The sequence below is a fragment of the Hyperolius riggenbachi genome, chromosome 2 (assembly GCF_040937935.1).
Source record: "Hyperolius riggenbachi isolate aHypRig1 chromosome 2, aHypRig1.pri, whole genome shotgun sequence".
NCBI classification, from domain to species: domain Eukaryota; kingdom Metazoa; phylum Chordata; class Amphibia; order Anura; family Hyperoliidae; genus Hyperolius; species Hyperolius riggenbachi.
The window spans coordinates 199,144,494-199,157,009 of NC_090647.1; the positions used below are offsets into that span (position 1 = coordinate 199,144,494).

General features: G+C 41.3%; 1 protein-coding gene across 1 annotated transcript in view; it reads right to left on the reverse strand.

Annotated features, from left to right (window-relative positions):
* ITGBL1 (integrin subunit beta like 1) overlaps positions 1-12,516 on the reverse strand; it is a 293,679-nt gene that overhangs the window by 183,197 nt on the left and 97,966 nt on the right. The window contains exons 4-5 of the mRNA XM_068265254.1: positions 9,381-9,503; positions 1,935-2,075 (exon numbers count right to left, since the gene is read on the reverse strand). Coding sequence (XP_068121355.1) covers positions 1,935-2,075; positions 9,381-9,503 — 264 coding nt within the window. The remainder of the gene's footprint in view (positions 1-1,934; positions 2,076-9,380; positions 9,504-12,516) is intronic.

Below are 12,516 nucleotides of genomic sequence, written 5' to 3' on the forward strand. Positions count from 1 at the left end.
TGGGGTGGGTATCTTTCAGGAGAGGCCAAACAAGCATCCACTCCACCCAAATAAATAGATTAAAGGGCTTGTTTATAATGCCTTATTTATTCATCACAAAAGAATAGGTGTTCAAAAGAATAAAAAAAAAATACACTGAATATAACACACAAACACCTGAATTTGAATGACATTTATTAAGATCCAGTGTTGTAATCTTTGTCTGTTTTCCAAATACTGGATGCCATCTCACTGTCCTCATCCATTTCTTTCTAAACACAAACTTACTTGAAAACAAGGCATCAGAATATTTGAATTTCCCATTGATACTTCCCGTTAGTCCAGACAAATGGATCATTGGAGAGCATCATCAGCAAACTCAAAAAAAGCCCAGACAGGAAGTTAATTTACTTTGATTAAAAAACCTTTTAGAAGACATATACAGTAGTGTAGACTGTGTAGACAGTTTGTGTAGACCCCATTGCTCTTCAGCACTAGAGATGTAGCGAACGGTTCCCGAACCGTTCGCCGGCGAACATCTCTAAATACATGGGGCTTTTACTACTTCCGGGTCGCTCTGACCCGGAGTAGTACGCCTGCGCTGCCCGGCGAAGCGCGTCCTAGATCGCGCTCCTGTTGCCGGGCACTCTCTGCGCATGTGCGTGACGTCATGAACGACGTCACGCACATGTGCAGAGAGTGCCCGGCAACAGGAGCGCGATCTAGGACGCGCTTCGCCGTGCAGCGCAGGCGTACTACTCTGGGTCAGAGCGACCCGGAAGTAGTAAAAGCCCCAGAGATGTTCGCCGAGCGAACAGTTCGCAACATCTCTATTCAGCACTGGGACAAAAGTGTCTTGTTGGGAAAGGGCTTACCACCATCTTTCAAGTACCCCTCCAATGTTTAAAGCCATGTGTGGATTAGCAATGGCAACAGGGGTGTGGCCGCATGCTTACTGGCTCCTCCCTTCAACTACTTAATTTTCAGGGCTGATGGAATAGGATTGATGAAACTTTGGAGGCAAGTCGGCTATATTCTTTGGGAAAAAAATGTAATGAGAATGAATGTATTTATTTAAAGAACACGTGATGGAGATATAAAGTCTAGGGCCCACTTGTTGATTTTTTTTTTAATAATTACATTTTTTATTGAAAAGATTTTAACAGAGTATAACAAAGATAAACAATTGAATGAGTTCGTACATTCAACATTTGACAGAATTGGGGGCTATATACCCCTGTGGAAAGTTTTAACCGTTTGCAAATAATTGCAAACATACCCCAAAGTTGTTGCATGTTAGAAGGAGGGAGAATTTGGATATGATAACTGAGTAAGGGGAGGGATACAGATTATTACTACTGTGAAGTAACTTCCAACAGCAAGTAATATGTTGGGGTTGGACTAAGTAAGGAAGGGTAAAAGCTCCCAGCGAGGCTAAAGGAGGCGGAAATTCTTGGATTGAGGACTAGAAGATTACAAATGTTTATCGGATTGTATTGAGGGCGCTTCCACAGGGGCCTTAGCCAACTACCTGTAGAAGTGCCTCCTGAAAGTAAAATGAAAGTAACCTGGTAGTCCAAAGTTATCTAAGAAGATTCTTTAAGGTCTATGGATAGTTATAGAATGTTGTTGGTGAGTGTCTCCAGATAATTTAATACCATCTTGGGGGTATGGTTGCATGTCCTGTGCGACAGGGTAGATAAACGATACTTAAACTGTAAAGGACAAGTGAATGATCAAAAAGGTGAACTAATGTTGGTTAGTAGTGATCATCACTTGTTTTTGATGGTGCTTCTTAACATACAGTTATACCCCTGATTGTATCATTATCTTTTCAGCCTGTTGAAATCGCTGTAAGGTTTATTTATAGCCTGAATGAAGGAAAGCCAGATGCAATCATTGTGCAAGACTAATTGAAAGACATACAGATGTGAAGTTCATTAATAATGACACACCTCTGTTGCTGCAGATTTTGCCATCTGGAGATGTACATCTTTTCTTAATCTCCCATGGGCTGATGTCACACTGGAATTCACATTTATCGCCATGCCAACCAGCCTCGCAATAACAGTTTCCACAGTAACACTTCCCGTGGCCTGCACCCAAAACAAATTTTATACAGTGAGAAAAAAAAACTGAATTTCTGTTTTTAATGACAGACACAGCCTTCACACATAATACTGTATTATATTTTCATTACAGAAGATGATTTGTGCTGGTACATTCTGCTCAATGTAAGCTGATTATTATTGCATTTTACAGAGACTGCCATTCTATGCAACAGTAATACATAATATATTTTAGAGAGAAGTAAAAGTAAGAAAAGGCAGCAGAGTTCCCTAGCTAGCAGTTGTACAGAGGGAGAGGAGCTTGTGGTAAATTAAGGGAAGTAAAAAAGCCTCAGAGACTAGACCTTCAACTCAGTTTGAGTCCAAAAGCATCACTTGTACAATGAATGCATCATCTTTACCCTTTAGTAGCTTTTCTCCTGGGAGATTGTGCTTCTACTTAATGTGCCATGATCTCTCAGCCAGCAGTGTAGCTGAAGTTATATAAAGTCTGTGATGCTGACTTCTAATCCTGAATCTTTTAAATGAGTTGCCTGAAGCTGACAGGCTGCCAACAGCGGCAAAGCAAGAGGCATCATTGTTCAAAATAGCTGCAGCTAGAGAAAGCAGCTTTTGATAGCCTCCACCTTTCTTTCTTGTGCTAGTTAGTTATCTTCTCTTGGGCTAGGGTGCTCTAGAAATGACAAGACTGATCATATTTATAATGTGATGATTAGTTTATTTATCCCATCTAACATTAGATGTTGTCAGTGTTGTGTGCCACTAAACAAAGCATAGAGGAAATACAAGGTCATTATCAGAAATGATGCTCAGAAAGTGGCCATTCACATCTTGTAGCCAAGTAAAGTTGGTGTTAAAGTAAAAGTCCACTTTCACAGAAAATTGATAAACATTTCCAGAACTGAATCTGAAATTGTACACTTGTCTCACTTTGCAGTCTTGGAAGCTATACTTTCTTTAGGAGTAAAAACAGCTCAGAAACTTCCTACTGTATATTGGTGTTAGTTCACAAATAATTTTTCACTATTGGAGTATTCTATTGGCTGATAGCAAATGTGAACACTCCTATATTAAAGTCTATGTAAAAGCACATGAGTGAAGGTCATCAGTAGCTCCACTTAACTGAAGAGACAATATTCTAGTTGACAAACGTATGGGTCAAATGTGTTGGTGATCCTTTGAAAGACAGACAATAGACTTCTATCCTATCAACTAAATGGATAGAAGGACATGCCCTATCTCCCCTGGCAAAGAACTGTACCCAATGCTGATGGGCACCAGGCTTTTCCCCACCTTCCCATATACAGAAGCGGCTGTAGATACAATGGGGGTTGATGTGCTTTCTGGCCACACCTTTAAAATGGGTTGACAAGGTAGCCACCCTTTCCAAAGTGGATAAATAATGGAGTCTTTTTCAGACCTCTTACTAATCCACAATAGGTTAAATATAAAAAGAAAATGAACAAAAACATACTGGGCAAACTATGCCAATTCCATAACATGACGTTTATTGGCTATAGCAATCACTTACTTGGGCATTGACATCATCACAGGCTTGCAGCCTCCAACTGCATGGTGCAGGGGTTAAAAGTGCTTGGAAGGGAGATGCCATCCTGCCTGTTTTTTTCAAACATGTATTTAAATATGTACTGTTACGTTAAATTTTAAAGGTTTAACCAAACGGCTTGGAAAAAACTCCTGTTGAGTGTAGCATAGGGATGCTAATGAGACCAGAACTGCTGCAATCTGACTCCCACCAGGTTTAAAAGTATTTTTTTTCCACCAAAACTATAAAATGGATTTTCACAAAAAGGCAATACATTTTTGTGACTTGTTCCCTCAGGAGAACTTGACCCCCATAGCAAATTTGGTCATGATTGCATATTCAGGTGATTTCAGCAATGTCCAGACTGGAATTTGGCAAACTCAGACCCTGAAACAAGAATGCTGGAATGTTATCATATGTCTCTAAAACAGATAAACTAATGCTTATTTTAAGACATTAAATCTTAGTTATAGGCAATATTTGACAATATTGTCAAAAAGGGAAAATAAGGAGAATTATTTTTTTTTTGCGAGATTTTCATTAAATGTGTGATTCTTTACATACAATTTTGAATTATTGATTGATTTTAAGGCATTTTCTTGAATTTAAATGTTTCACCAAATGATATGATTTTTTACTGGCTTGGCACTTGGCAGAATCTGGATATGGTGGCTGAATAAATTGGCATACAATGTATTGGATATTTCAACCAGTACTGGTGTTGCTCTGGTTTTGTACAAAGGCCCATGTTAAAGGCCAAACCCAAAAAAGATCTTTGGCTCAGTTGTAGGGATTGGGAGGTGGAATTGGCAACTAAACACTAGTGAGAGTAAATATTGGTCTGTTTGCAAATATATTAACGGAAACTTTCTGGAATTAACAGACTAAAAAAGTTAATTGGCTGCATTTTGTCTGTATTTACAAGTATACCACTTCTGGCTGTGAACGGAGGGATATTAGGGTCCTGCATATTAGATAGTGACCACTGTGGGTGGCTTAGTTCATAGGGTAATTTGTGCCTCTGTGTTACGTTGGCATGTTCTGCTTTGCCCTGGAAGCCCTCTTTATTTTATAGGCAGCCAGTCAGAATCAGATTCCTCCAGTGGCAACAGGAATCAGCTGTGGCACCAAAACCACCAAATGCTAAAAAGCATGGAACCGAGGTTACGCTGTTTGCAGCATGATCTTGGCACCTGATGCTTCAACAATTGGGGAAGCTCGGCACTGTTCACTTCTTCAATGTTTTAGTGCTGCGGTCTTTGGCACTTTATTTAAATAAATGCAGTGCCAGATCTTAAGACATGCTAGTTTCACACTGGGACATTGGCATTGCATATCATGTAAAATCAGGAACAACAGAGGTAAAGGTTGCATTGTGCATTACATGCATAATGTGATGCATGCGGTGAAGCATACAGTACATGAAAAACATGCATGTTGTCCAGTACCACGGATTTCATTGCACGTGCTAACACACCAACGTGCAATTATATCATCTGATGCGACACCCCAGTGTGAAAGTAACCATAAAGAACCACCACATAAACCTGTATCATGTACTTTTGCATGTTTAAAGGGACTCCGAGCAGTGCAGAAACTATGGAAAGATGCATTTCATTTTGAAGCTCTCTTTCTCCTCTTTTCAACGATATACAAACCGCTACCCTACGCCTTTTAGTTTTCGCTATTTTCGCGATCGAAGTCCGCGGCAAATGCGATTTTGATCGTGAAAATAACGAAAACTAAAAGGGCAGTGGTTTAGGTGTCGTTGGAAATAGGAGAAAGAGAGCTTCAAAATGGTATGCATCTTTCCATAGTTACTTGTATTACACAGGACGACACTTTCCCCAGTGTCAGCAGCTCCATTCAGCTGCTGACACCTAAACCACCGCCCTACGCCTTTTAGTTTTCGTTATTTTCGCGATCGAAATCACGTTTGCCGCGACTTCGATCTCAAAATTTGCGAAAACTAAAATGCGGAGGGCGGCGGTTTATATATCGTTGGAAAGAGGAGAAAGAGAGCTTCAAAATGGTATGCAACTTTCCATAGTTTCTGCACTGCTCGGAGTCCCTTTAAGTATTTGCTTCTGATCACAGAACATGCTTTCTACAAATTTGCAGACTTTTGAAAATCTATGTAGCTTTAAAGGCTAATATAAATAAGATTTTCTTTCCCACCTGTATTATTATCATCAAATAATTGTCCTTCAGCACACTCATTTTCCACATCTTGATTAACATAATCTCCCAAACCTTTTTTTTTCCACACCTGCTTTGCACCCTAGGTGGTTATGTCTCTGAATCAAGAAATAGCATCACAGGCTTTTCCAGTTAATTTGATTGAATTAATTGTATATGGCTTAGACAGTGCTAAGAAAAGTGTGCCTGTTCCTTGCACGGCATAAACAGGAATATATAAAAATCACAAATTGCTTAAAGCTGAATTCTATGAAGCGCCAGATTAAAAGTACCCATAATTCAAAGCCTTAGTTCATCCACCCAGATATTTTATCAAAGGAAACCTAAGACATTAAGTAGTGCATCACTTATACTTACCTGGGACTTCCTCTGGTTCCATGCAGGCCGAGAGCTCTCTGGCCACTCTCCTCAGTTGCTCTGTTGTCCTGTTCTCCACTCCAATAAACTGGCCAGGTGGCATTACACTGCACATGCGCAGCCCAGCAGCCCATTATAGGTGGGTGCATGGGACTACAAGATAAAGGACATCATCATTCAATTATAATTATGCAAAGATAGTAGCCTGCACTCGTATTCAAGTAGTGAGTACTGGAGGTCCCAGCAGAGGCCTATGGCTTGAAACATATTGCTATCCTTAATAGAGAGGTCCTGTGTGTCCCTAAAACATCATATTAACGAAGTGCAGGCTACTGTCTTTGCATGATTAAGAGTTCTATGATACACGTTCACAAAACTGCAAGAAAAGTGTTAGGAATCAGGTCATGCCACTTTCTGCCTGCTGGTTGCAGCATTGACTTGAACTTTCATGGACTTCCATTATTCCACCAGCAGGTGGCTCTGGGGACTTTGCTTCTCCTGAACTTTCACTGCTCCATCATTAGGTGGCTCTATGCTGTCTGGAAACAGCTCTGCCACTGCAAGGGTTGTTCTGTATGGACTTTGCATTTCAATCATGCAGCAGGTGTGTCCTCCTTATATAAGAGCCCTGTAAGGAGCAACCTGTGCCAGAACTTTGTGCTCACAGGCCTGAGTATCTGGACAATCCTGGTTCTTTGGAAATCCTGTATTCCTTTATCTGCTATTCTGTTGCTGAAACTATATTCTGCCTGACCGTGATTTCTGCCTGCCACCTTGTACTGCGATTAGTTATATATATTTATCCTGAGTATATATCCTGTATATATTTAGTGTATTTGCCTTCTTAAAACAGAAGGAAATCTGCAACGTTTCAGCTATAAGTAAACATTTGTGGTTACCCACAATGCACTACTGCTGAATATGCAAAGTATACCTTTTCGCCCTTGGTAAGCCAAGCAAGCATCCAGAACCGCTGGTGTATAGCAAGCCTATAGCTTTAAATTTTACACAGCCATATCAAACCCACATGTAGACAGCCTGTTTCGGACTTTTGGTCCTCATCAGTACATGGCAGGGATTGATAAGACTGTATGAGATAGGGCGTGGACCAGTACAACAGAGTAACCAAGCAGCTCAGGGTGACCCAAACTACTAGGAATGTATAGGGGGATAAAAGGGACCAAAAAGCCCTCCTACTAAAAAAAGCAAAGCTTGGTGTATTTCCCTTTCTAAAACAGAAGGAAATCTGCAATGTATATATTTACTTAGATATAAAGGGTTTGGGGATTTTGCACATTGCTCTGTGTTTATGGTGTGTATGCATGTGATTGCATTTAATTTGCATTATATTGTTATATGCATAATTTTTCAATAAACACTTTTGCACAGTTTTTCACTGCCTCAGAATTTGCCACTGTTTGCAGTGTTGCTGCAAACAGTGGCAAATCCCAGTTCCTCCATTCAGGCTTGTAACAGTGTGTGTTCAATAGGAGTGGCTCTTACTGATGAGCACCCAGCCACCCCACCTACCTTCTCTATATGTGGTTAAGACATAGGCTTCAATTCATCAAAGGGTGTTCGATAACAAAATCCCAGTCCTTAAAATACCGCATTCGGTATTTTACACTTCACTGTGCTAATTCATCAATATTTTCCCATGTGTGGTAGAGGTTCGTTAAGTTACCGAAGTACTACGGCTTAAGTTCATCAAAGGCTGTTAGATAACAGCAGAGTGGTGCAGAGCAGCTTGGAATGTCTCTGTGTTGTTACAAGCTGATAACAATAGAAGGCATCCAGACATCCCTTTACATGTAAACGTGTTATATTTACTGTTACTTATACTGCCTCTGCTGCTCTGAATCTGTCCATCAGTGTTTCTTAACATTTTACTTATTTGCCACAACGTAGATAAACTTCCTGGAGACATTACAAATGCCATGCTTGGTGATTTCACCACTTGCATCTTTGCATATTCAAACAGGGACTCAAAGGGTTACACCACCGTTCTCTCTGCTCACTGCCTGGGCGGTCTGGAAGCTTGTGTGGAGAAGCCTGTGACCTATCAGCACCTATCAGCGGCACTTGCAGGAGAACAGGGGCTGTTTCTATTGGCTGCCTGCTCCTGTTAATCATGAAAACATTCACACAGAAGGCTTTGGAAGCCTGTAACGACAGGGGAGAGCTGGAGATAATCACCGAATGTGTTAGCGAATGTGGGAACCTTGATGAATTAACATTTACTGACATTTGCTGACATGTGTTGAGCAAAAGTCGGTAATTTATCTCATTGCTCTGTGATTTCAGCTTCTCATTCGGTAACAGCTTTGATGAATTAACATTTTCTTAAGTGCTCCGTTAAGTCAGCTGTTTTCAGCATTACCGAATGCGGTAATGCTTGATGAATTGAAGCCAATATCTGTCTGCAAACACTGCAGCTATAGTAGATTCTTATCATTTGCTTTAGCAGTAGTTCTACAAAGCATAAATATCTCACCATGACACCCTGTTGTGGCTGCAGAGCTGGCCACAAAGAATCTCTTGCCAGCAGTGGAAGAAATTGTGAGGTGTCAGGTGATCTGTGCTGGTAAGGAAAGATTGACATATGATCCTGCCTGACTACTTTATCTGGGTGATGATGGGATAAGGCTTTTTGCCCAGTAAAATCTAACTGCTGTCTCAACCGCAAAAGGAAATGGAAATACAGGACAATAGTCTGTTTTATTTTAATATATTAAGTACAAATGTCCAAAGCACAAAACATTGTGAATTGCTAAAAAAAAAGCCAAATGTGAAAGAAGCCATAGGCAGGGGCCACAACTGAGTCAGTCGTATATGGCAGCATTTTTCTATGGCTGAATCTGCAGGGTCTGCTTAGTTTTGGCCGACAGCAGCTGTAGCAATAGAGAATCGCATGTGTTCTGCGAGAAAAAGCAACACTCCCTGTATTCCTACCCCCACCCCGCAGCATGAAAACACACATTACTCCCACTGTCCTGCGATTCTGCATTAGAAGGCATTATGTGTGTTTTCCTGTGTGTTTTTGCAGTACTGGAAAATGCCTGGAATTCTGAAAAGTGAGAGCCTTGCCCTTATGTTTCAGCTGTCTACATAGACCTGTGTACCTGCTCTCAGCTCTCTATTGCATTTGGGACAGCTCAAGCTGCTATTGTATAGTTTTATTGCTAGGACAAAGTTTTGTGAATGAAAGCAAGAAATATCAGTAAACCTACCTCCACATATTTCTCCAGTTTCATCATCAATGCACTCCCTGTCATCACACTCACAAAATTTTCCATAGATTAGTCCATTATTTTCAAAGTTTTCACATTTACATCTTCCGCATTGACAGGTACCTGCAAAATGTAAAAGTACTTTTATAGACATAGGTAGGAGACGTTTACTTCTGATCCTTTGGATTGTAAGCTCCCATCCTTTCTCATCATCTCTCATCCTTTTACGTCTTGGAATTTGTTATTCATTTTGTGTCTTGCAATCTATTATACATTTTATTCATCATGTAACACTTGTCACTGTAATTACCGGTACCAATTCTGTATTTTGTACCAGTGTATTTGGTGTAACGCATTGTCTGTCTGTATGATGATGTACCCCATGTTTGTTTCTTACTTTGTACAAGCAAGAAGTTTTATATCAGGATGATACCATTTATTGGCTAACTAAAAATGAATAAAAATAAGCAAGCTTTCGGCCTTGCAGCCTTCGTCTGGCTTATATCCTGTTATAAGCCAGACGAAGGCTGCAAGGCCGAAAGCTTGCTTATTTTTATTCATTTTTAGTTACCCAATAAATGGTATCATCCTGATATAAAACTTCTTGCTTTTACTGATGGCTAACACGGTGCAATACCCTACTGCTACTACTTACTTTGTACAGCGTCACAGAATATGTTGTCTGTCACATCTCTAACCACACCCCGACACACCCCTAGTCATGCATACTATAAAGATTTTTTAAGAAAAATATGGTCCTTTCTATCCTGGTTCATTTTCCGCGTACGTTAAAAAGGGGCGCTGGGAAAAAAGGGCGCGGGGTTTTAAACGATAAACCTGGATAACATTTAAGAATATAATGTACTATATTTCGTTTAAAAATAATGTTTTATAAAGTTATAAATCATTAAATAATGTGCATGAAATCGGCAATTGTGAAAACGTTAATGTTCCGTTTAAAAAGTGAAATGTATAATTACGTTTAAAAAAAATTAGTAAGTAACCCTCCCTGTACCTACCCCTAACCCCTAGACCCCCGTATTGGTGCCTAAACCTATGACCCCCCTGGTGGTGCCTAAACCTAAGACTCCCCTGATGGTGCCTAAACCTAAGACTCCCCTGGTGGTGCCTAAACCTAAGACCCCCCTGGTGGTGCCTAAACCTAAGACCCCCCTGGTGGTGCCTAAACCTAAGACCCCCCTGGTGGTGCCTAAACCTAAGACCCCCCTGGTGGTGCCTAAACCTAAGACCCCCCTGGTGGTGCCTAAACCTAAGACCCTCCTTAGTGATCACTGTATTGTGTGTAGAATTTAGAAGCAGTAAGGGATAAAATATATTACAATTTACGTTACGTACTGATCGCTTTATTTTGTGAATAATAATGTTTTACAAACAGTAAGAGATAACATTTAAAATAATGTTTTATTGAAATAGGAAACGTAAATCATCACAAGCAGTTATAAAACATTAAAAATCTTCGGGCGCCGTTGGAAAACGTTATTATTCTCGGGCGCCCTTTTTTCCTGTTCGGCGCCTAGTAAACGATATTTATTATGGGAGTGAATGGCGGCGCCCGATTTGTCCACTAGCCTCCTGCGCCCTTTTTTACTGTTTCCCATCTTCCTTCATATTAACATTTGAAAATAAGAAATATACCAATTTAAAGGATGGGAATAAAATTTCAAGTCAGTTAAAAACATTTTTTTCTGTAGAAAATTACACATATTTACATAGATCTGTACATGAGTTCTGAAAGAGGGACAAATGAGGAAGACAGACAGAGGGTCTGGGTCTCTCCAAAAGAGGGACAGTTGTATGGCATGAAAGGAAACTACATGTGGGACCTGATTTACTAAAGACACAAAAATGATAGCACATTAACTGAAAAAAATGATGTGCATGTGCCTATTGTACATTGCAAATGTTCCAAACAGCAAATCTTCAACAGCAAATAGCAAGCAATTCTGCTTAGTAATGCATTGTATGCAGGCTCAGATTTACATCACATGAGCCTAAAGGCGCATTTGTCCTGGCACCCTAACAGAGGTGTAGCTAGACTTAAAGGACTTCCGAGGCCAAATTTACTAAAAATAAAAAAGTTAGATACCTGCATCACTTTGGAAGACACGGAGGACGCCGTCAGTGCCCTCCGTGTCATTCCGCCAGGTCCCCACCGCTCAACAGCCCCCCGAAAGGCTCCCGACCGCACGGCTCGGGTCAGGCTCTCCTGCCTGCACAAAGATGGTCGCCGGAGCTGGGCGTGGCTGCGCAGTCCGCATAGCCACGAGTGCAGCTGCGCAGCTCTAGGGCCAACCCCCCAATCCACGCTACAGGAAACAGCCTGTAGTGTGGATCGGGGAGTTGGCCCTAGAGCTGCGCAGCCACACTCGCGCCTTTCGGGGGGCTATTGAGCGGCGGGGACCCGGCGGAACGGCACGGAGGGCGCGGATGGCGTCCTCCGTGTCTTCCAAAGTGATGCAGGTATCTAACTTTTTTATTTTTTTTGTAAATTTGGCCTCGGAAGTCCTTTAATTGGGACCCCCCTGTAAAAATGATAGCATGGGGCCCCCTTGGTCCCAGAAGCCCACGAGGGTCATGTGATTGAGAGCCAGCGAATGGCAGCAGGGAGTGTCCTGCTATGAAGCAGTGTCTGGAAGCAGGAAAAAATGACACTCCCACTACTTGCTACTCTGCATGGAGGGAGGAGGTGGCAGGGATGTTTTTTGTGAGCGAACACAGAGTCTTTTTTTACTAATGGGCTGCACTTACGGTTGGGGAAAGGGAGGAGGAGGGGCCCCCTGCGATGGCAGGGGTCCCAGGGGTGATTGCTACGCCCATGCACTCTAGACTTCGCCCTCCATGAATGTGACGTTGAAGTCGCAATGCGGCATTACAACGCAACGCAAAAAAAAGGTGGTAGCACACATTAACGCTGCGTTACCAAGGCATACAGTAGATACAGTGGAGCATGCAGTCAATGAAAAGTATGCCTCTCTGCATCTGTTATCATCTGCGTTTAGAGGTAACGCACTGCAAGCAGTGTGTTACCATAACAACATTTACAACACGACGTTAACATCACACTGTGAATGTTGCATAGGCTTAACATTACAGTATGTTATCCTGCGTTATAATT